This window comes from Harpia harpyja, chromosome 16 (assembly GCF_026419915.1).
Source record: "Harpia harpyja isolate bHarHar1 chromosome 16, bHarHar1 primary haplotype, whole genome shotgun sequence".
NCBI classification, from domain to species: domain Eukaryota; kingdom Metazoa; phylum Chordata; class Aves; order Accipitriformes; family Accipitridae; genus Harpia; species Harpia harpyja.
In genome coordinates this window covers 33,539,268-33,562,336 of record NC_068955.1, presented here as the reverse complement: position 1 = coordinate 33,562,336, position 23,069 = coordinate 33,539,268, and the positions used below count along the sequence as shown (strand labels likewise).

General features: G+C 54.6%; 2 protein-coding genes across 6 annotated transcripts in view; one reads left to right on the top strand and one right to left on the bottom strand.

Annotated features, from left to right (window-relative positions):
- The first annotated feature begins 985 nt into the window (after positions 1-985).
- On the top strand, positions 986-12,392 carry SYT12 (synaptotagmin 12). Of its 5 annotated transcripts, none has more exons than XM_052811009.1 (8): positions 986-1,110; positions 5,430-5,494; positions 6,897-7,090; positions 7,416-7,808; positions 10,038-10,253; positions 10,360-10,480; positions 10,708-10,841; positions 11,528-12,392. In XM_052811009.1, the coding sequence occupies exons 2-8, from the start codon at positions 5,458-5,460 to the stop codon at positions 11,699-11,701; spliced, it is 1,269 nt and encodes a 422-aa protein (XP_052666969.1). In that variant the 5' UTR covers positions 986-1,110; positions 5,430-5,457; the 3' UTR covers positions 11,702-12,392. The 5 variants fall into 5 exon arrangements, with proteins under 5 accessions (XP_052666969.1, XP_052666970.1, XP_052666968.1 ...); XM_052811010.1 differs by lacking the exon at positions 986-1,110 and adding an exon at positions 1,589-1,725; XM_052811008.1 differs by lacking the exon at positions 986-1,110 and adding an exon at positions 1,913-2,387.
- A 2,528-nt stretch (positions 12,393-14,920) lies between these two features.
- Positions 14,921-23,069, bottom strand: part of IGHMBP2 (immunoglobulin mu DNA binding protein 2) — a 45,573-nt gene continuing 37,424 nt past the window's right edge. The window contains exons 11-15 of the mRNA XM_052811003.1: positions 22,244-22,338; positions 21,736-21,859; positions 18,764-19,600; positions 17,867-18,051; positions 14,921-15,425 (exon numbers count right to left, since the gene is read on the bottom strand). Coding sequence (XP_052666963.1) covers positions 15,228-15,425; positions 17,867-18,051; positions 18,764-19,600; positions 21,736-21,859; positions 22,244-22,338 — 1,439 coding nt within the window. The 3' untranslated portion in view covers positions 14,921-15,227. The remainder of the gene's footprint in view (positions 15,426-17,866; positions 18,052-18,763; positions 19,601-21,735; positions 21,860-22,243; positions 22,339-23,069) is intronic.

The window sequence follows — 23,069 nt, the reverse complement described above, 5'->3', positions numbered from 1 at the left end:
GAACTGAAGGTCCTCTGGAGCGTCACGCTGCTCTGTGGCCAGTTGAGAGCGTCTTTGCTTGGGGTGCATGGGGAGGTTGTTTTGCCCACAAAATTGTGATTATTCAGTTTTCTCCAATTCAAGCAAAGTGAATCTCTTGGTGTTTGAAATTACTTGTTCCCCTGGAATGGTGGTCTGGCATTTGAGGTAAGGTGGCTGAAAACATGGTTATGAAACCAGGGTAAGAAAGGGAAAGATCTCCATCCCTGTCGCATGAGAGCACATGTAGGAGTTTGGCTGATGATCGCTTTGTCACAGGAACTGCTGAGATTTTGGTCTCCAAATGGCTGAAAGGGCTTTTTGGGCCAAGTCCCGGGTAAATGCCACTCGGCCCTTGGAGAAGAGGCTTCGCCCTCACTGAGGGAGAGGAGAACCGATGGATTTTCTTTATGAACAGGCAAAGCCAAGACCTTGCTGCTGGACAGCCTGTTACACCCAGGACCCCAAGTGTTACTGCCTGCCTGCCTGAGAGGTGGGATGGAGGAGGGAGGAGGCTGGTGTTGCCTTTCGCATCCCTTCGGGAGCAAAGAGCAGCCTGGAAGCCTGCGGTAGGGGCGGGTGAGGATCCACAGACCCCCAATGGCTTTCCGGAGGAGAGCAGCACCCTTGGGGGGGGGGGTAAGAGGAGGGGGCACGGGTCCTGATGGAGAGGAATACAAAGTGAGGTCCATGGGGTGAGGGAGGAGGAGCTGAAGGCGCAGAGGTGCTGTGAGAGGCAGCAGGGGCGTGGAGGGGGTCGGATGGGGGGGGGTGTCCCTGGGCAGCAGGAGGTGGGATTTGGGGCGCAGCAGCCGGGGGCTGAAGGATGCTGATCCCGGGAAGCCGGAGCGGGGCCGCGCTCGGCCTGGGGGAGCCCCAAACTGAAGCGGGGGGGGAAGAAGCAGAAGCCGTCCCCGGTTCACCCCAGCGTGGGGGGGTGCCGGGGGGGCGGGGCCACCCCCCTCGCCCCCCCCCCCCCCAGCCCAGGTGGAGCCCGGGGCGGCAGCGCCCGCAGTGCCCGCTCCGGCGGCTGCCGCCCCCCCCCCCCCCCGCCATCGGCCGGAAAATGCACCTTTTTCCCCCAAAGAAGCGGTGAGTCCGAGCCCGCGGAGCTCCCCGCCTGCCAGGGCGGAGGGGGGGGGGGCGGCGGGGGAGGACACACAAGGGGGTCGCGGTCCAGCCCCGGGGGATGCGACACGGGTGACAGCGTGGGGAGGGATGCGGGGGGGGTAGGTGCGCGCTGCCGGGGTTTGCCGTGTGCGCCCAGGGCTGCCCGCACGCAGCGGAGGGGGTCCGGGGGGGGGAGCTGGCAGCGTCCCTCCTCGCTCCTCGGTGGGTTTTGGGGGGGTTAATGGGGTTGTGGGCTTTTTTGTTTGTTGTTTTTGGGTTTGTTTTGGTTCGGTGTTTTTTGTTGTTTTTTTTTTACGGCAACTTCCTAAGGAAAGTTGCCAGCCCGCGGAGCTGGGTGCTGAGAGCCTGGGCGGCGAAGCAGGGGGAGAGAGCTCTGCCCCTCACCCCCAGCCCCCCCGAAGTCTCCAGCCTGCCCCGGCCGCGGCGGGGGCAGCGCGGAGCCGTCTTCTCGCCAGCCCCGTCCTCCGCTTGTGCAGCCCCCGGTTCGGGCAAGCCCCATGGCCGCCTAGGAGCGTCTTGAGGCGGAGGAGCGGCGGCCGTCGTGTCCCTCCGGCAGCCCGGGGCGGGAGAAGCCAGGTGGGAAACGCTTTCCAGACCGACCTTGCTCGCTCCTGCGGGGCAGAGAGCGGCGGGCAGGGCGGCCGGGTGCCGGGGGGAGCGGGTGGGGGGGGCGGTGGTGTTTCTCCTCTCCTGCTTTGCCAGGGGGTTCGGGCTGGGTTAGAGCAAAACCGTCGGGAGGGTCTGGCCAGCTTGGAGAACGTGCCTCTCCCTGGGGGGGGTTGCAGAGACCGCCCGGCTCGTTGCACTAGTGAGCAGGAGGTGCAGCCCGCAGCCGGCGCTCGCAGGGGAAGGAAGAGAAGCCTGGCAGCAGACCCCGAATCTCGAATCTCCTGCAGTGAGGCATGCCAGGCCATCGCCCATCGGAGCAGGGGGCTGTTTGGATCCAGGAGTTGTCCCCGCTGAACTCAAAATCCGTAGGGAGCTCTGGGAAGCGAGGAGCTGGGCAGTGCCAGCACCAGCTCCCCGAGACTCGCCGCTGCACAGTCACTCTGCTGCTTCCCTGGCTGGGTGAGCTTGGAAATTGCTGCATTTCTCTCCCCTCTCGGGGACGGCTGGGGAGCGAACGCGCTGCTGCTGCTCAGCTAATGCCGGAGGCTGCGAGGAGGGTCCTCGCTCTTCGACGCGGAGCCCCAAAGATTTTTTTTTTTTCTTGCCCACGGTGATTTTTACCTGCCCAGGTAAAATACAGCAATAAGCGTTGGGAAGGATCCAGGCTTCTGCCGGTTGCGAAGCCGGCGTCTCCCGTGCTGAGCCTCGTGGCCGTGGGAGGTGCGGGATGGTGCAGGGTCTTTGTCTTTGGGTGTAAATCGGGTGGGATCGGCGCACCGCTGGTTGTCCAAGGTGTAGGTCTGTTGGGGAGGTGGCTGCTTCGTCTCCTCAGCCCCAGTGGTAGGATGGGGAAGGCAATAGGTGAGTGAGTTTGGGGTCAAGCATGAATGAGGGGCAGAGCCTAAATATTTGTATTTTGTCAAGGTTTGGATGTGGTGGGTTTTTTGTTTGGTTGGGGTTTTTTTTGACAAATATGCCAGCAGCAAACTCTATCCTACTTTCCTGCCTTGTGGCTTGAGGCCAGACGGGACTTTCCCCCTCCAGCAGGAAAGGGATGGAGAAGGATGGAAAAGCCTTGCTCAGAGCCCAGGATGGGTGCGTGTGAGCAGCAGGGTCAGTGCTGGAAGAGAGGAGGAGTATTGCTGCAGGGCCAAGCTCACTAGCAAGAAGAGTTTAGCCCGGTCTCAGGCACCCGGCGAAACTGGGCATTGGTGTCTGGGTTAGGGCAAGAAGGAAAGGATGAACGTGGAGGTCACTGCTGTGCTTTATAACTTGGATTGTGAAATTTTGGGATTGCAGCACGCTCTGGAGAGTGTCTGTGCGGCGTGGGGCTGTACCCGTGTTGGCCCAGGTGCTCTGGGACCAGGAACCAGGGTTTCTGCATGAGCTGTTTCGGGCCTCGGACGGTCATGATACCAAAACGGCAGCGAGCTGTCAACCCCCCCCCAAAGTCTGGGGGGAGGCCCCCCTCTTCCAAAGGGGACTCGTGGCTTCATTGCCATTTCTCTCCCCACATCGAGCCACTTTATCATCTCCCCAAGCAGGAAAAGGTATCCCGAGCTCTGCAGCAGCTCGTAAGGAAAACAAAGCTGCCCCGTCCCTCAGCAGAGGGGTGCTGCGGCGGGAGGAGGAGGCTCTGCACCCTCAGAGCCAGGGCTCTGACGAGCCTTGAGGTCTCCACGGGGGAAAAACCAGCTGTCCCTGGGCTGCTGGCGGTGGGAAAGCGGTGCCTGTCCCGAATGCCTCGGATTTGGTTTCCCAGGAAGGGATTTGAAAGGCAGGTCAGGGGGGACGACGGAGCATCTCGGTGAAACACTCGCAGGGAAGAGCTTAGTTAATATAAAATGCAAGAAATCCCTTCCTGGAGCACCTTGCACCTTCATTTGTTCACTCAGGAAAGGCTGATACTGTTTTGCTGATAGGAAAATACCACCTAATTCAATTCCTGTGCTGAATGCTGCAGTCAGTTCGTGTCTCTCTGTGTGATGCCTTGGAAATCTGCTTAAGTTGCTGCTTAGAGCTCATTAGAAAAGGATGTTTTGGGGGAAAAAGCTTTAACAGAAATTATTTCCAATTTCCAAAAGGAATTGGAAAAAAATGGAGGGTTTTTAAGAGATGTTTGCCCTTCTGCAGAGAAAGTTGGTACTGAAAACTTCTGTATTTTCATACTGAAAAAAGCTACCAGGAAACATTGAAAGAAATGGAGCCTCTGACTTAGGCATGTCATTTTTCAGGACATAAAAAGAAGCTGGTTTGGGTAAATCTCTATAATGTTGCACTATTAAGAAGTCTGTGTGGATTTCCAGCACTAAACAGCAAAGTGTCCCTTAAGCTGAGCTCAGTCCATACATGACACGAGTGTAGCATGTTCTCAGCCAAGATTTTACTGAGTTTTTATCCATTGCACATAGAGGCTTATGCCTGAGGAAGGAGGTTGGGGATGAGATGGGCATCTCCCAGCTTGCTGTCATTTTGGTTAGTGACTTAATTACATTTAGAAAAAACCCTCCTCCTACTGTTGCCCCAAGGGTGGACTGCGTGGCCCTTGCAGAGGGGGTCCCCCAGCCATGTCAGGCCAGCGTGGCTGATATTTTACAGTATAATGCACTGTAGTTTCTACCTTTGCCTATTAAAATCTAAGCCTGGATGCTTTTGGGGGAGGTTGATCACCCCATCAGTGCCTGAATCTGGGAGCATCTGAGGTGAGGTAGAAGATGGTACCCAAATATTGAGTGACTGTCCATCTGAGGCAAATCCAGCTCTTCCTCCCATGTGACGAGTGGGCTTTGGGGCTGTGTGAGTTTTGGAGAAGGTTTGGGGGGTGCCGATGGGGACGGTGGGGAGATTTTAAGTGTGGTGCTGAAGATGTGTCCCTGGGCTTGGGGTTCAGGGATTGCGTCTGTGGGATCACACCAGCGGACTGTGGTCTGTGATCTCCCAGTACAGATGCTAGGTAGCAAGAGGGGTGCTGGCCCAGTTCACGTTGGATTTGCTTGTTGGGTGTTTGCGGGGGATCCAAAACCCCCTTTGCATAGCGGGAAATGCCTGGCTTGGATAAAGCCCCTTCAGCAACGCACAACGCCTTCTCTGGGATCTCCGTACGTTTAGGATGGATCTCGCATATGACTTACCTGGGAAAACCCCTTTGGGGAGGAAGGCAATCAAGCTTTCCCGCTGCAGGAATTGATTCCTGGGGAAGGGCATCATCTAAACCCTGCAGGACCCAGAAATTGGGCTGCTTCTCCTGCGTGTGGCCACGGCAGAGCCGCAGGCGCAGAGCAGCCCCTCGTGAGAGGCTGAGGAAAGCCACGGGAGGCAAAGGCAAGATTTAAGCTGGAAAAAGGATTAGAAAAGCAGCAAAGGTCTTGAAGGGCTCCTGGAGGGGACACGTCCACGCAAAGAGCCATTGACAATGTCACCCCTTAAAATACTCCTGAGGTAATTCATGCAGCTCTGTGTCTCGGGGTGGCCACTCTCCTGGTTCCCGTGGGGTTTTCAGTCCCTTCTTTAACTCCTCTGGTAGTGGCTGAGGTGCTTTAGTGCACATTTGCTCTGCGCCTCAGGAGCAATGGAGGGGGGAGCAGCTGTTTAGCATCCCTGATAAAAAATCAAAAGGCAGCTATTTTTAAGTTCTTTCCCTTTATCGTAACTCATTGTCTCACGCATTGCAGGCTGTCCCACTAGTGGGGAGCGTTTGCCATGGACAACAGTCATGTAAGCAGATACCGCTTAAGCGGTGAGTACTTCTGAGCGAGCCCCGGGGAAGGGTTTTGGGGGCCGGGGCTTGCACGCTGAGCTGCTCTCAGGAGGGATTGCTGATCCTTGCTGCTTTCTGGAGGAGGAACCCTTTGCTGCACATGCATACGGGGTTTAGTTTCCTAATACAAGAGTAAAACCCTTAAACCTGGAGTCATTCAGAAGTAGGAGCCAATAAAGGGTTATTTTGCCCCAATTTTGCCCCCCTGCCGTAGCAGGAGTGCGTGAACTCCTCGGAGCCGGACGGCACCAAAAACCTCCGTGTGCAGGAGTGCCCTAGAAAGCTGCGGCGCTTTCCCCAGCATCCTTAGCCGGGGATGCGGGGGATAAATCGCAGCCCTTTGCAGATCATAAGGGGCTTGGGTTGGGGTGGCGGAAGCAGGACTGGGCTCGTACCCTGAGGCTTCAACCCACGAGATCCCTCTGGGCTGCTCGTGGTCCTCTGGAAGGATCAAAATTAGGTGCTTTGGGTGCGAACAGTTGGTTCTTTTTGATCTATCCGTTTGCTGGCTCCTGCCGGAGGAGGTTTGGGGTGGGGGGGAAGCAGCGGGTTGTCCCTCTGCTCGGATGTGATGTGGGAGTAAGCCTGGCTTGGGCTTTTTCTAGCTCTGAAGCTGCTGCTGAAGGAGGGAGCGCCGCGGCGTGACGCGGGAGGACTCCCCAGCAGCGCTCTGTAATGAGAAATCTTTTTCTTTTTTTTTTCTCCCCTTTTTTTGTGTTACACTGAGTGATTGGTGGTGGTTCAGTCGCTGGTGTGATGGAGGCTGGTGCAATGCAGCAACAACTGCTCAGTGTACCATCGCAGGGCTGCTGTGTCCTCCCTGCTTTGCAGCCGCAAGCCTGGGCTTTCTCCTCCCTGGATCACAACAGCAGCAGTTGTGGGGTTTTCCCCCCTGTTTCCATAAGCTTTTTGTTTGGTTGTTTTTTTTTTTTTTTCCTATTTCTGGATTTTCTTGGCATCCCCAGCCTGTGGGAAACCAGGCAGCAGCGAGGGTTTTCCTATGGTTGAAAGGGCAATGCAGAAGTGCGCTGAGCACGTCTGTGAGCGGGACAGATCCGTAGCTGGTGAAAGGACCCCCCCAGCACCCCTGGGGTGATGCAGCAATTCACTGATTTTCCTTGTTTGCTGGGGAACAAGGCTGAAATACATGTGCATTTCACCTCCCATGAAAGCAAAGCGAGGACTGTGATTTTTTTGCCTTGCAAAGCTGCTGGCTGACACCATTTGCAACCCGCCCAAGTGGGACGCTGGGGTTTATCCCCCGCCTTGGCCAGTCCCATCCTCACAGCTTAGAGCTGAGTTTCTGGCATGGAAGCAGCAGAGGATGAAGCCTCTGCCCTGGGGTTGTGGCCGGCTCACGGTGCCTCTTGTCCCCTCGCAGTCACCACGAGCCCGCCTCGGTGGGAGATCGGCATCTACACCGCCGGTGCCTTGGTGCTGCTGGGAATAGCCGCCGTCAACCTCTGGAAGCTCTGGCGCTCCGGCAGCTACCCGGCACCTTCCCCCTTCCCCAACTACGACTACCGATACCTGGAGCAAAAGTATGGGGCGGCGTATTCGGATGTCAAACACAAGGTAAAAGGGCGGAAGGTTTGGCTCGCCTCCTTTCCCTTTGCAACACGTGAGCGGCTGGAGGGGCAAAAACATCGCCTGCGTGCTCTCACGGGGGGGAAAAGCCACGGGCGGCGACCTGGTGTGGCTGGAGAGTTTGGGGGGATCAGTGTGGAGCTGGTAAACAGGGCTTGGGAGCTGCAGGAGGTGCAGGGTTTGCTGCCGCGGCAGCTTGAGGCCAAGCGGGGGCTGTACAGCATCCAAAAAGGCACCAGCGAATCCCAGCTGTCCCCGGCTTCGTAGGAAGGGATGGGATTGCATCGCCCGGTTTTCCTTTCCCTGTTCGCAGCGAGGGACGGCCCCGGGCTCGCAGAGGGTGCTGGATAAGACCTCGCCCAACCGCAAGACCAGCCTGCGGGCAGACGACACCTTCGAGAGCATTAACGAGCTGGGGAGCCTGGAGCTGATGAGCAAAGACCTGGGCTTGGCCTCCTACGGCCCCTTGAAGAAATCCATCTCGGCCGACTCCCTCAGCTCCATCTCCTCCATCGGGAACAACTTTGGGCAGGATTTCACGGTGGGGCAGGTGGAGGTCTCCATGGAGTACGACGGGAAGGCGGCCACCTTGCACGTGACGCTGCTGCAGGGCAAGGACCTGCTGGAGAAGGAGGACGCTCGCTTCGAGTCCTGCTTCATGCGCATCAGCCTGCTCCCGGCCGAGCAGATCGTCGGCATCTCCCGGGTGAGCCGCTCGCCCCTCTGCACGAAACCCGCGTGCGTACGTGGCATCGCTCGCCACGTGCCCGCTGCAGCCTTTGCTTTTGGGTCGCAGCATCCCTTGGACAAGCTCCCCAAGACAGGGATGGGGCCTTGGGAGTGGGGAGGTCCGGACACGTTGGGGCGGAGTGCGGTTGGCACAGGATTTTTGGAGCCCTGCTCGGGGGGGGTTCAGCGTTCTGCGGTGTAGGGGGGGCCAGGGGGGTTTGTTCATCGGGACCCAGCAGAGGCAGAAATTTCTCCCTCTTGACTGGGATGCATGATGACTTTGTCGTCTCCGAGCGTGGCTTGTGGCAAGTTTTCCTGCTTGACTTTCCCTGCTCCGGGGGCTGGGGCTGCTGCGGGAGGTGGAGGAAGCAGTCTGGGGTGGGATGTGGGGAGAGGCAGCGTTTTGGGCACACGCTGCCAGTGTCATCCATGTCCCCGCACACTTGATTCACCCTAACGAAGCCCGAGCGCGCTGCCCTGCAGCCGCGATGCTTTCCCTCCCAGCATGGGATGCAGTGGCCAAAGATCCAGGCAGCTGCACCTGCACCAGCACGGCCAGAACTGGGGGTGGTTTGGGGGCAAAACCTCCCTTTTTAGGTGCCCCAAAAGCTGCTCTTGGAAAGCAGGAGCCTCAGTTTTCTTTTCAGCAGCTGCTTTTTGCAAAGCTCAGGGTCAGCCAGTTTGACTTAATCAGGTTATTCCAGAAAAGAGCAGAAAGCTTCATCCCACTGAAGAAACCTTTCCACGGGGGTGGAGGTACCATTCCAGAGAGCACAAAACCACTGCCTTTAAAATATTTCCACAGTGCCCTTTTAAGACCGCTTTTCCATCCAGAGATCAGGCTCTTTATTTATGCTCTGGAGATATTAATTATTTAGCATCATTATTTATAATTCACCAGCGCTATTTTACCCTCTTTTGCTGTCCTGAGACAAGTTATAAAGACACATTTGGTTCTTTTCCTTTAATGCTTTACAGTACTTATGTTGGGGTTTTTTTTAAAATAGCAGCTAACATTTCTGTTGTACCTTTCATCCAGAGATCCCAAAATATAATGTTGGCTGCAGACAGGCAGTCATCAGTGCTATAAAGCGGAGAGCTGCAAACCTGCTTTTCCCATAGAGATACTTTAATCCCTCGGGGACTCTGGAGGTCAGTGGTATCCGACGGGAGAGGATGGGGCTGCTGCGCTAGGAAGGGGGTGATGGATGGTGCCGCCTCGTGAGCTGCTTTGTGTCCTCCATCTCAGGGATGGAGCACATCTAGGAGAAGACAGACAGATGTGAGAAAGTCCTTGGGATGAGATGAACCATCTCCCCACTGCTGCTGGGGAGTCCGGGCAGATCTTGGGGTGATGAAGCCCGATGGGTTCAGGGCTGAGCCCCCTGGTCCCGCAGTGGGATCCCTATTCCACCGTGGCACCCAGCTTTCGATGGGTGGCGGGGAGCTGGTGGCTCCGCTTTGCTCCATGCCATCCGAGGCTGCGGCTTTCCATCCCATGGGAGCGCTGGGCCTCCCTCTAGGACAAAACCCTGATTTGGGGGTGGTACCTTGGTTGCCAAAAGAAATAGGGCTGCAGTAGGACAAAACCAGTCTCTAAAGCCGTGATTTCAGAGCAGTTCCCCCCGCCAGCACTTTGGGGCCAGGTAGTGACCAGCACCCGGCAGGATGGATCCCTGGGGAGTTGCTGCTGCATTTGCTCCAAGTGAATGATGGGGCGTAGAGACGACGTCTGGCAAAAAGCATTGTCCCCATTTGGGGCATTTAGGGGTTGCGAAGCCTGTTGGCTCCGGCTCGGAGAGGGGCTGGGGGTTGCACCCCCTCAGCCAAATCCTGTAGCCCGGAGTGGCTGAGCCAGCTACAGATCTGAACTCCCAGGGCGCGGGGATGCCTGGCTCTTGCATCTGAGAGCACCAGACCAACCTTAAATTTTTAATTAAAAGAATTAGTAGGCAATGGGGCAGGTCCCGGCCCCTATTTTCTACCCCAATCACTCAGCTGCTGCTGCTGACAGGTGGGAAATAACTTTTGTCCCCATCGAGGCTGGGACCCCCCAGCTCCTTTGGGCTGGGGGATGCCCTGTCCTCACCGCCCCAAAGCCACGCGCTCCTCGCAATTCCCACGAGAGAAACGGGGTAGATCTCAGACGTGGCCCTAAAACCCGGCAGGTATCAAGGCAATCCCCCCCCCCCCTTCCCCGTGGCAGATTCAACGGAGCGCTTACGCCGTGGCCTTCGACGAGCGCTTCTCCATCCCGCTGGACCCGGCGGCGCTGGAGGAGAACAGCCTGCGCTTCTCTGTCTTCGGCATCGATGAGGACGAGAGGAACGTCAGCACCGGCGTGGCCGAGCTCAAGCTCTCTGACCTGGACCTGGCCATCCGTCCCTTCAACGCCTGGCTCTACCTGCAGGACATGAACAAGGTGAGCGGGCGGGGGCGGTGGTCCATCTCCCACCCAGGTTTTTTGGGGGGTTTCTCCTCCCGGTTGGGCTGGGGGTCCGTGGGTGATGGGACGTTGTGTCCCGCAGGCGGTGGACACGGTGGGGGAGATCCTGCTCTCCCTGAGCTACCTGCCCACGGCCGAGCGCCTGACAGTGGTGGTGGTCAAAGCCAAGAACCTCGTGTGGACCAACGGCAAAGTGACCGCAGGTGAGCGGGGGATGCCGGGGAGGGGTCCCTTGGTCTTCTGCGGGCTGGAGGTGAGCTTTCATCCTGGCTTATCCTACTACGCTACACGGGTATTTATTGGAGTGGCTCCCACCGAGGATAGACCCTACAAGGAAGGTCCACCGGAGATGGTTTCCCCCACTTTCTCCATATCACAGGGGAAATGCATGACTGACCCCGGGGTTTTTCTCTCCCCCCGCCCCGAGCAGATCCCTTCGTCAAGGTGTACCTGCTGCAGGACGGGAGGAAGATCAGCAAGAAGAAGACAGCGGTGAAGAGGGATGACACCAACCCCGTGTTCAATGAGGCCATGATTTTCTCCGTGCCGGCTATCGTGCTCCAGGTCTGTCCCGGCTCAGGGGGCATGTCTCAGCCTGGGGGGGCATGTCTTATTGCTTCTCGAGGTCCCAAATCCCTGCGCTAGTGGGGACCTCCTGGGGTGTGAGGGGATCTGGGGGGATCATAGGAGCTGTGGGGTGGGGTGGGGCCATCTATGCACATATATGGTTTGGGGGGGATGTATGCATGGGGTAGGGGGCATAGGGGGATGTGTATGTATGGGGGATATATGTGTATGGGGTATGGCTGCTGGGGGGGCAACGTGTATGTGTGGGTTGGGGGATATGGGGGATGCATACGTATAGGGTATGGTTGTGTATGTGGATGGGTGCATGCATGGGTTTAGGGGATGTGGAGAAAGTAGGGGGATGTGTAAGTACAGTGGGGGGTATAGGAGGATGTGTATATGGGGTATAGTTGTGTATGGGGATAAGCATATATAGTTTTCAAGTATGGGGAGGTGGGTATGGGGGGATGCGTATATACAGGGTATAGCTGGTGGGTGTGTATTTATGGGGTGGGGGATATAGGGGACGTGTACATATGGGTTAGCGCTGGGGTACGCTTGTGCGTGCACGTCTGGTTGGAGAGCGTATGGGGATGCGTATATACGGGGGGGGGGTGTCAGTGCTAGCAATACAGCAACTGCTCTGTGCTGGGCTGTTGTGACGGCCTTGTGCTCCCCCGCAGGACCTGTCCCTGCGGGTGACGGTGGCCGAGTGCGGCGAGGACGGCCACGCCGACAACACGGGCCACGTCCTCATCGGCCCGGCGGCCAGCGGGATGGGCATCACGCACTGGAACCAGATGCTGGCCACGCTGAGGAAGCCCGTCTCCATGTGGCACCCGCTCCGGAGAAACTAGGCTGCTGGCGGGGTCCGGGGGGGAGCCTGCCGTGCCTCCGGGGTCCTGCACCCCGACACCGGCTCTGCCCCGGGGGACAGCGGGCAGAGGGGGGCTCTGCCTGGCCGGTGGCTCCCCCGAGAGCTGCCGCAACACGGCGTTTGTTGCTGGACAGGGGCTGAGCGAGACTTTGCAGCGCTGAAAAGGCAGAGCTGCCAGCGCACCTTGGCCGGAGCATCTCGCTGCCGAAATATTTGGAGGACAGAGCAACTCCTTGGCTGTGCCTCTCCCCATCTGGGTCACCCTCGCATGCGCTGGGGGCTGTGAACAGACCTGCCGAGAAAGGAGCCCTCCCTTCAGATGGACCAAAACCAGCAACAACCTCCCCAAACCGCTGCCCGGCCACCAGCCGGGCTCCTGAGCATCCCGCATGCTCCCTGGTGGCCCCCCGAAATCCGTGGTGCCCTCGAACGTGGGCCCTAAGAGCTCCCAGGGAGGGGGTGGATTTCTTTGGAAGGTGGTTTTTGGTCGAATGGTGGGGGGGGAAATGGAGAGGCGGTTGATAAAGTGCCAGCACGGCATGGTTTCTCTTGGCGTGTGTGGTTTTTCTGTTGGGTTTCGGTGGGATTTTGATGCGCTGCACCGGGGCTGAAACATTTCCAAAGAGAATGGAAAAAGGGAGAAATAACAGCAGAAAAAGCAATTGTTATTACATGTGTGTTTTCCTTCCATCTTTTTCCAAGCAGAGTAAATCTCTGCTCATCTCTCCATTGGCTGCAGAGGGGTGTCTGGACCTGACGAGTGTTTTTTCAGCCTCTTAGGTTTGAGGTCAGATCCAGGCTGAGAGTCATCCCCTAAAGGTCCAACACGATCGGGGTCAGCTTTTCCCACCCTGGCCACTTTTCCCAGCTAAGCTAACCCTCAGAGCTGCTCATAACAACACAGCAAATTCCTGCTCTTTTAGCACAAACCTCACAACTGGGGGTTATTTTTTACAGCCCCTAGTCCTGGAGTTATGCTTTGACTTGCTCATCCCAAAGCTCACTCATTTTATCCGAAATCTGGGTGCAGAGAGGAACGTCTTGGCCCTGTGACTGAACGCAGACATGAGACCCCCACAATTTTTTAATTTTTAAGCCCAACTCCTGTTTCAGGGAGAAGGGAGGGGAAAAATCTGTTTGGATCCTGTCTGCTCGTGGGCACCTGGCCCAAGCGAGGACCAGCCCCCTGGGTAAGGTTTGGGTTTTTTTGGGAGAGCCGATGCCCACTCTATTTTCTGGAGGGCGACAGATGGAGGGCTCCGATGGAGCTCCCCCATGGCATGGGCTGGTGGGCAGAGGATGCCCTGGAGACGCATCCCTCGCTTGTACCAGAGCCTTGGCTTTTCTCTGCCTGCAGAATGCTGGCAGAAAGCCAGGCAGGGAAATCTGGGGGTGTTCGGGGCTGTTTGCCAGAAAGCCGGTGCCATGGGGTGAGCACGGTCAGGGATGTGGTTGCTTGAATGATATGAGTGGAAAAAAAGTGTGAATGAGCCATTTATCCCCGATTAAAGATAACACCGTGGTGGTACCCTGAGCTGGCAGCATTTTTCCTTTCTGCTCATCTGTCTTCTCTGCCTGACCTTCATTTCGGGATGAGGCTGTGATTTCTGTTGCATCTTCCCCCTCCACAGCCCCTTGTAGGCACCACTCTGGCTCTTTCCCCCGTATATGCCCAACACTGCTTGCTGATACGCAGATTTTCTTCTCCCACGCTCCGTCTCTTCCTCCTCCCCACCCTTCCCTCCAGGAGCCCCGATGTCCCATCTGCTGCCGTGCGAGCCGGTGCCATCCCTCTGCGGGCTGACGCACAGCCGGCCCCGGGCACCAAGGCACGAGCCAAGGCAATGCTCGGAGCTGAGGTAGGTGCAGGCAGGCTGGGTTTGCCCAGGACTGGGGCTGCAAATGGAGGGTTTTTTTGAAGGATGAGGTTTACTAAAGGACGAGGAAGGGTTTTTTTTTTTAAGGTGTTCACAGCCTGTACTAACAGGCACTGAGATTTGGGGGAAAATTTGCTTATTAGCTACCTCATCTAGCATTCGGGAAGAGAGACAGACATAGAAATGCTTAGCTATGTTGCAGCTCCTGCAAACTGCTGAGCCTTTGGTCAGGATGAGATGAGTGCCTTCCCCTGGTGCTGAAATCACCAGTAGGCAAGATCTGCGATGTTCACCCCCAAAATGATGGGGCATGCGTGGTTTGGGGCTTTTTACTGTGCCCCTCTCCAACCATTCCTCTGTGGAGGCATCTCAGCACCTTTTCCTTCATCCTGGGGCCCACATGTGCCACCCTGGGGACAAAAACTGGCTGCTTGAGCTATTCCTCAGGGGGTAGTGGACCCTGTGCGATGCATTGGTACCCACTTGGAGCCATCAAGGAGAGCGGATGGGGCAGAAGGCTGTGGGTGGATGGAGAGGCGCTTTGCAGATGAGGATCAGCAGGTAGAAAACAACGTGGGAGATGGATTAGTTTTGCGGGGGTACAGGACCAGGGAACAGCTCTGGGAGGGATGGGCGATGCTGAACATGAGGCTCCCTCCTGCCTGGGACGGCTGCACAAAGCTCACATAGCCGTACCCTGCCTTTGCCACTGTGGACTTTCCCAGTGGACACAGGCCTCCAAGGAGCTTTGCAGGAAGGGCAGGACAGAGAAAAGAAATGCATCTCCTCAGCAGGTCTGGGAAGGGAACGGCACACAGTGAAGAGGGAGAGACCTTGCCAGTGCTACTGGGAAGGATGGTGAGCAAAGGCAGCGGATGGCAGCTATCCCAGAGCAGCGGTCCAGGTGTTTCGGAGCAGCTCGCCGTGGTGCTGGCAAGGTAAGGACTTGAGGTCTCTCCGTCCCCACGCAGCCCTGAAGCAGGGTTGAGCACTGCATGGGCCACATCCTGCAGTGGGGCTGAGCCCACATGCGGCAGCCCCTTTGCATGGTGGGGAGGGGATGCAGCCTGACTCTGCCTGCTCCCGAAGGGCAGGCCAGGGCTTTGGGTCTTGCTGGCTGTTGTGTGGACACACCAGTCCACTCCAACTCCAGGCAGTGCTAGGAGGATTGCTGGACTGGGAAAACGGAGCTGGAGGCATCCATTTTCTTAGTCATCCTCCCTGGAGGAGAGGGTCACCTGGGGTTTTCAGTTCTTCTCATGTTCCTACTCAGACATTTATCTTTTTACTGTAGCAGCAAAAAATGTCACAGTGACAGCTGATTGCTTTAGGTGTTTTAATATCCATCTTTACTGGCATTCTCCAGCCTCTCTGTGTACATCCATTACTTTGTCAATAAGGATAACTGGGACAAATAAAGCTGCTCGCCTTCCTCTGTCTCAGCTCTGTGGTTTAGGGAGGCCCAGTGACTATTTATTCAGGCACAGTGGCTCCAAACTGTCTACCACCCAAAAATGAGAGCTCCTATTTTCCTCTCGGGCTCAGCACGGCCCTGTACCTTTAATAGCATCTTTGGTTTATGTAGTCTGACCTGTGACTTCAAGGTTAAAAAAGTAGCATTCAGATCCTTCATTTCTCCTTGTCTTTCTTTTTGCTCTTTCTCTGGCTGGTCAGTTCGCTGAGCTTCTTGTCCAGGCGCTGCTGGAGATGGGCTCTCTTGGCTGGGTCCAGGGACTTGTCTTTGGAGCCGCTCCCAGGATAGAGAACCCCTTCTCTGCTGATCCTCTGCCGTGCGTGGGCCTTGGCCTTCTCCCCGCAGCCATGAACCTGGTGGAGAGAGAACTGACACTGGTGGCAGCCAGGAAACAGGGCAGCAATTGTATACTTGGGAATAAGGAGATTTTATTCCTGGAGCCTGGAATTCCTCTTCCACCTGCTTTGCACCCACCTAAAACCACCTCCCATTTATTTACAGCTCCTCTAACAGAAAACAAAACATAAAGATAATTTTTGTCCTTCTGGAATCTGCACAGCAGGTAAGTCATCCTTTTGGACCATTTAAGTGCCTTCTTCCAAAACTTTAAACATCTGGGGAAAACTCACACTTGTCATGTGAACAGCTGGATCTTTTATGGTTCTTGCATGAGGGCTAGAAATAAAACTGAGCTCCCGCTTATGTTCTCTGCTAATACAGTATGACTTGAGGGGAAAAAGGAGTGAAACAGGAAAGGTGACTTGGGAAATAAGAAGAGACCTTTTTAGCCATTTATCTGCTGCTTTAATGTAATTAGATCTATCTTCTGTACTGGAATAAAAAAAGCTTCATAATGCTAATTTTGTGCAGGTAAACCTTTTCCAAAACCAGTCTGCGCTGAAGCCCAGACCATGTTTAAGGTGCATTAAGCCAAGTTCAACACCGTCCTGAATCATCTCCACCAGGTCTAAATTAGAGATCCTAAAAGTTTACCCCTTCTGCTTGGTCCATCCCAAAGTCACTTGATGTTTTCATGAACATAAGCTGATCTGAGGATCCCAGCCCATTCTTCCAGTGCTGTGACAAACCTTCCTGTCCCTGTTAGCGCTGCTGGAGCAGGCTGTCAATGGCTGGGAATAGCCATGCACAGCACCTGGCACACGGCTCCTAGCCAGGACTGGGATTTCTGAGCCTGCTGCCCGATCTAAACCGGCTGTAGCTAACAGACCCTCTAGACCAACTTTAAAACGGACAGTAACTCCTGCATCAGTAGGTGCTGGAGCACAGGTTGACCATCAGTCATTGGGGTCTGCTGTGCTGTACTGGGTGGGGATGGGTTCAGCAGCTAGGGGCTGCTAAAGGTGGAACATGAGCTCTTTCTGAACAGGGACCCTCCATATGCAGAGGCTCCAGCCCCTCTGAGATGGCTCCAGGTATGTGCTAGCCCCTCTTAGGGGATAGGAGGTCCCAGGTTATTTCACATCAAAGCCTGACAACACCTGGAAAAAGGGCTGAACTTTAAAATTCAAGAAAAACTTGTTGACATGGATTTTTATCCTTCCAATTGTTTCTCATTGGAGTCCTCATTACAATTCAGCAGGGAGAGGTGATTCTGCAGGAAATAAATTTATATCCCAATTGGATTGTGAATGACCATAAATGCAACTATTCTTTGCCATGGAAACAGATAGTACTTGACAAGGGGAAAAAAATCTATGCTGAGGATTTATAGGTCAGCTCACTAAATGTTGCTAAGCTCTGGGAGGCTCCACATGGCAAAGAGCTACACCCAGGTGATGTAGGACGAGGGATGATGGGCACAGGAGGCTGCAGCTGAGTGGAAAATCGTTACCTCTCAGTCTGTGTGCTCGTCACAGCCACCACCCAGCCAAGTCAGCTCTGCCCACAGGACTCAAACCCCGAGGCCAGCTTACCATGAAGCATCACACCGCCAACCCTGGAGGCTTAAACTTACCTGCCTGCCTCTGCACCTGAACAGAAAGATGAAGCCTGACACCAGTTTAAGTTTAGTTTCCTTCCTTCCCAGATCTGAGGAGAAAAGGGCTTTCAACTAGCTACGGAAGAACAGCAAGGAAGAAGCTGTTGGTTCAGTGGCCATCACACTACCCCTCCCACGGAGGTGCAGGACGTTACAGGGCTGCTGAGATGCCTGCTTGAGAGTCCTCCACCACAAGAAAGCAGAGTAGAAGAGGCTGAGGGACTGCTGCCACTCAGGTATGGATGGGAGCTAAAGCTGAGGCTGCACAGTGTGGAGCAACTCAGCTCCAAGCCAGTAAGGCACTTAAGGAAATGCCTAATTGCTAACCAGGCATGCAGCACTGCTCTGTATGGGCTCAAGCCTTGACTTGTCCCCAGGCTGCAGAGGGAATCTGCAAAGAGCTAGGAATTGAGTATCCAGGCTCCCTGAAGTCACTGCCTTACGCTCATGCCTCTTCATTTCTCCTCTCTGCCTTGCTTTATCTGCACGACCTGGGAGTGTAAATGCCAGAGAATGGTAAAGAAGGGAACAAAGCAAAAGGGGAAAAAAGAAAAAGCTCTCAGGAGGAGGTGTGCAGAGCCCATGTGTTAATGCCTGGCAGCCCTTTCTAACTGCAGCTCTAGCAAAAGCTCTGACAGAAAGGGTTCTGCTTTTAACTCCTTGCAAGGAAATCCTGTCTGGGAAGCTCAACAGGGAAAATTCCCATGTTAAACCCATGCTGCTTGGCACATCCTACTCCTCTCCAGCCCCCTCAGTGCTCAAAGCCCTGGGCAGGCTGCCTGGCCCCACACATACCTCCGGGATGTGATGGCTGAGGCAGTAGCGCCTATTGCAGTGAAGGCAAAGCTGTCCCAGGGTTGTAACGCTGGCTTTGCAGCGGGGGAAGCCACAGGTGTTGTCAGCTTTAATGGCAGCAGAAATCAGAGCGTCGATATCTTCTTCTGCCATGCTGTTTGCTCCGCTCTTAACTGCTGGCTTTCCTGGGGAGAAGACAGGGGAATAGCCCATGCCATTTAACCACCTGCTTAGAAACTGAGAACAAACCAGAGCAACCCAACAGCTACAGCCTGGGCTAGTGAGAAGCAGCACGGGGTCCAGGGAGTTGCCGTTTGCAGTGACTGGGATTTCTGCCCTTATGAGGTCCATCATGCCAGTAAACTCTGGCCTGTGTTCAAAGGCACTAGCAGGAGCTCAAGGCTCCCACCTGCAGCATCCTTGGGTGTCTCCTGCTGCTAAAAGGGGGCTGGGGAAGAGGAAGGGACCATGTCTGGCAGGGAGGACAGTAGCTCTTGGCTCTGTTTTCCCCTGCCTCTGTTTAGGAGGCAACTGCATCCTTCGGTGTGGGCCAGGTATTCCTCTTGGTCCCTCTGCCTACCTTTGGGAGCCTCCAATCTAACTCCTGAGCCTCTCTTCCTAGGAAAGGGTCCCTAATGTTTTTCTTTCGACTTAAGAAACATGCCTCCAGGCATCCAAAACCCCTCTCCCCCAGATGCTGCAGCTAAGTGATGCATGCTCCTGCCAGTTCTCACATCTCTGCAGTGAAAAGCATCAGAGAGCTTTCCAAGAGCCACATCCCATGCTCCACATGTGCAGACAAATCCCAAGGCCTGGAGGCAAAAACACAGGGATTAAATAGCATGATCCATTCAAGGAAAACCATTAATCGTTCTGGTTACAAAGAGAGTGATCTACCTTTGGCTTCCCTTTTGTCTTTTTTCCTGCTGCTGCTGCCCTGAAGACTGGCACTGGGCTCCTGAGCCTTCCTCGCTGCCTCCGCCCGTCTGGCTTTCTCCCTCTGAACTCTCTCCAGGTGCAGGGTTTTCAGGTCCACTTTTCCTGAGCCCTCACTGCTTCCTCCTGGCTCAGCAGGGACAGGAGTTTCCCTGCTGGGATGTTGTGGCTGAGGGAGGGGGAGCTGCTTGCTGCGGGGGGTGGCTGTGGGTAGCGAAGTCTCGGCAGGCTCTTTCTTGCGAACGCTGATGTACCGGTCCCTCCCTTCGCCAGTGCTCACATGCTGCAGCCCGTACTCCTCTGCCATTAGGTGAACCAGCATCCGATCGTGAGAATTGAGGGATGGGGGGAAATCCAACTGCATCTCACTGCTCTCCAGGAAGGCCACCAGCATGGCCTTGAATCCATCAGCACCGTCTTTTGTCCCTGGGCTCTCTCTCCCAGGTCCGCTTGTGTTTGGGGAGAAACTTGCTTCTGGCTTCTGACACCCTGGTTTGGTTGCTGCTGCTTTGATTTTCTTCCCCAGAGGCGGCTGCTTTTTGGGGCCAGATGCTGCAGGAAGCTTTGCACCTTGCTGCCGCTCGCTGCAGTCCTCCTGAGTGTAGTTTTCGGGCACGAGGTCGTCGAGGTACTCAAAGGCTGTTCGTGCCTCCCCATACTGGCTGAAATAATCCACCAGCCGCTTCAGAAAGGTTTGGTTGCTGACGGTGCGGGTGTCGCAGATGACAGCCACGTGGCGCCGGGCGCGGGTCACTGCTACGTTTATCCGCCGGTCTTCCGCAAGAAAGCCCACTTCACCTGTGAGAAAGAAACCAAGGGGTGTAGGACCGTCAGTGGGTACAGGGTTGGCTCCAGGTCTAGATTTGGCCCAAATGATTGAAGCGTTGCTTAGCTGAAGGGTGGGAGTCAGTATTTGCTGGGCTCTGGTCCCTGACATGCCGTTACCTTAATCTTTCTGCCTCTGTTTCACCACCCACCAGCCAGAGCTAGGGCTTCCCACTTAGCTCCCAGGGTTGGGAGGAGGGTGGGTGGCACATGGAGAGGAGAAATACTTTCCTGGGTGGCCCATGACACAAGGTCAAGCTAGGACCTGGGAGCAAATACAATACGGAGAAACGTGGAAGAGGCTCTCCTTGCAACAGAAGAGGAACTGCAGGTAAAGAAATATACCTGGTCCTATACAACCCCCTCCCCCACCTGCCCCAAACTCTTGGCAGGTTTAAAGTAATAGCCATTTAGGAAACTCTCCAAGGTTTGCTTCTGCTCTCTGACTATTTTGTCAAAGAAAAGCAGTAAGAGCTAGCAAATGCCAAGATGACTCAGTGAGGATCAGCTAGCAAGAAGGGTAGTGTGGGCGGCTTTTGAGTTTCCAGCTCCTGGGGATAAAGAGGAGGCCAGTTGGGAAGAAATTAATGTCTCTGCCGGTGTGGTGACCAGCCTGGCTCTGTTTCTGCCTTGTCTTGCTGTGGCTGAGCAGTCTAGTTTGTACTGCCTTTGAGGAACAGGGCATGGGTGATTCCCCTCTCTGTGCTCTGCAGCTTAGAGAACAATTTCCAGCTTCTCTGATGTGGTTTTGCCTGACTGCAGGGGCAAGTCCAACTCCTCTGATCTGGCAAGAGGGTTTCCTGCTGGATAGGTAATGGCTGCAGAGGGACAGGCAGTGCTGGTCAACATCCCTGGCCTCTTCTGAACTGAGAAATGCAGCTGCAAAAAGGGTATGGATTTCTCCCAGGGGTCTCAGAGGGGGCTAACAACATCTCTTGTGCCCCATGCAGACCAGAGCTGTGCCCAGACACCATGAGAAGCTGCTTCGTGCCCCCAGGAAAGCGATTCCTGCACTGCGTCTGAGCTTTGGCTGCTCGCTGTGCATGGGAAGGGGCCGGGGGACGCACGCCTTCATGGAGGACACCAGCTCCCACTGAGCAAAGGCGAGGTGAGTCACTCATGAATACGGACTATTCTTAGTCCTGTCCCCCACCTCCATTCTCCCCACAACACTGCTTTTCTTGCTCTAGGCTTTCTTAAAAAAAAAAAAAAAAAAAAAAAGCCTCCTCCTTCCATCTATCCTTTCCCCTTTTTTTTCTTTCTAGACATCAGCACTCCCAGCACATACACAGTGTTTAATCTTCAGCAGCATTAGCAGCAAAGGTAGTGCAGCAAGGGATGTGTCTCACTGTGGGTTTGAAAAGGGCAGTAGTCCACACACGGGAGAGAGGTGGTTCACGGAGCGGTCCCACTCATGCCCTCCGCTCGAGCTGGCTGCCACAAAACCCTTCAGCATGGGTGCACCAAAGGAGCCTCACAACTCCAGGGCAGCAGCTTTTTTCCAGCTATTAACTTTTGCTGCAGCTGCTGATAGGAAAGAACTCAATTTTCCGCTCTAGATTTTGCTCCCAAAAGAAGCATTTTCTGTGCATGACTTGTAATGCCAGCTCCTGCTTGCTTTCTTCAGGGAAGTGACCCAAAATAGGCTCCAAATCCAAGAAATAAGCCCCCTAAATTTTCACCTTTTGCAGGAAGTGCTTGGCACTCCAGTAAATGTGGTGCTAATGTGACTTGTGCCATTCTTAGGACCCCAGTTTAAATAATTTCTGAGACCTCAATAGCCAGGAAACCTTCAAACTAAGCAGTCCTAGCTTACTTTTTACCTGCTGCCTAGCATGGGTGCCTTCCTCTGCAACTCTGACAGCAAATATATTTGTTCATTAAAAAAAAAAAAGAAAAGGCTGAAAAGGAAGGTTCTTGACAGTAAATTCATTCAGAGCAAAGTGCTAGAGACCGTCAGAACTGCAATTAAACCACAGCACTTGGCAACATGATGAGCAACCTTGGAGCAATCACGCAGTTCCCGTTTCTTTCCTGTTCCCGTTTCTTTCCTGTTCCCGTTTCTTTCCTGTTCCCCATGGAGTAACTCTCCGGCAGCAAACTCTTACCTTTCCTGTTGGATCTCACAAACGACAGGATCACTGCCTCTTTCTCTCTTCCTTGGAAACCATCAACTGATTTAATTTCTAGTTCTGGGTACCTGTGGCAAAGGTGCTCTCTTAGCATGTCCACCTGAAAAACACACAAAAGATGTCTTTTAAAGAAAAGTGCAAGGTGAAAAGGATTAAAATGGCACTGTTTTGGTAAAGTCCCTTCCTCTCAAACACACAAGGATGAGCGCTCACATCTCCCGAAGGTCAAGCACTGACTCCTGAGGCTGGGAGTGGAAAACACCTGTCTGACACCTCTTCCCTCCATGGCCTCAAGCTGTTTAAATGTGGTGAAGTTGGCCACAAATGCTGATTATACAACTTGGCTCTGCTGACTTCCACCTTCATCTCTCTGAGGACGTTTTGGTATCACTCCTGAAGATGTCGAGGTTTGAATCCACCTCTGTGCATTTGCTCTGCATGCATGCAGAAAGAGAGGGGAGGTGCCAGGAGAGGGTCATCTCACCTGGAGGTTGTAGGGGGCTACAACAGCGATGTCTTTTGCCTTCACACCAGCTTCCACCAAGGCTTGGATGTGCAAACCGGCCAGCTGCACCTCCCCTAGGGCAGAAAGCAGAAGGGGCGGTGATGGGAAAAGGCTGGCAGGTAGATGCCGAAGCCACTAGCCTGGACATGCCGTGACTTGGAGAAATTTGCCCAACTCCCCTTAAACAGCAAGCAAAGGCTAAGGAAAGTCCTGCCTGCAGTCCAGTGTTGCACAGGGGTAACGATTCCCAACTCGGCTTGCTTGGCTAGATGGTGATGTGCTATGCAGCCTTGTTCCTAGGACTGCACTGTGCTTGCTTCTTGCCTTTCCAAGTCACCAGCTCACTTAAGTTTAAGAAGAACTTTCTTAACAGCACTTGGCTTTCTCTGGCCTTCCCATATTAATCTGAGAGATCAATGATAATCCAGGCAATGGATTATTCTCCCTCTGAAGTGAGACCCTAGGCCTCACTAAAAATTCTCTGTGCTGCAACTGAAAAAACTCCACCCTTCCTTTTAATTCTGCTTTTTCAAATCCCCGCATTTCTAAACCCCCATGACCAAATAAACACGCTTCATGCTCAGGTCCATGTGCTCAGACCTTCCAGAGACTGCAAGCAGCCTGCCATAAACAACTGGCTATTCAGGATGGTGGCTGGTTCAGAGAGATCTAATGAGGGCAAGTTAAATACAAATGTGAACTATTTCACTAGTTTATTGGCTGGACTGACTTTACTCTCTGTTTTGCAGCAAAACACAGGTATAAGAATCAAGAATGTTGCTCCAAAAGGCTGCCTCCCAAATTT

Coding starts and splice junctions, on each gene's coding strand:
- SYT12 (XM_052811007.1), top strand. CDS start 6,272: ATGGAGGCTGGTGCAATGCAGCAACAACTGCTCAGTGTACCATCGCAG. Junction 6,393..6,896: donor GGATCACAACAGCAGCAGTT/GTGGGGTTTTCC, acceptor GTCCCCTCGCAG/TCACCACGAGCCCGCCTCGG. Junction 10,481..10,707: donor CAACGGCAAAGTGACCGCAG/GTGAGCGGGGGA, acceptor CGCCCCGAGCAG/ATCCCTTCGTCAAGGTGTAC.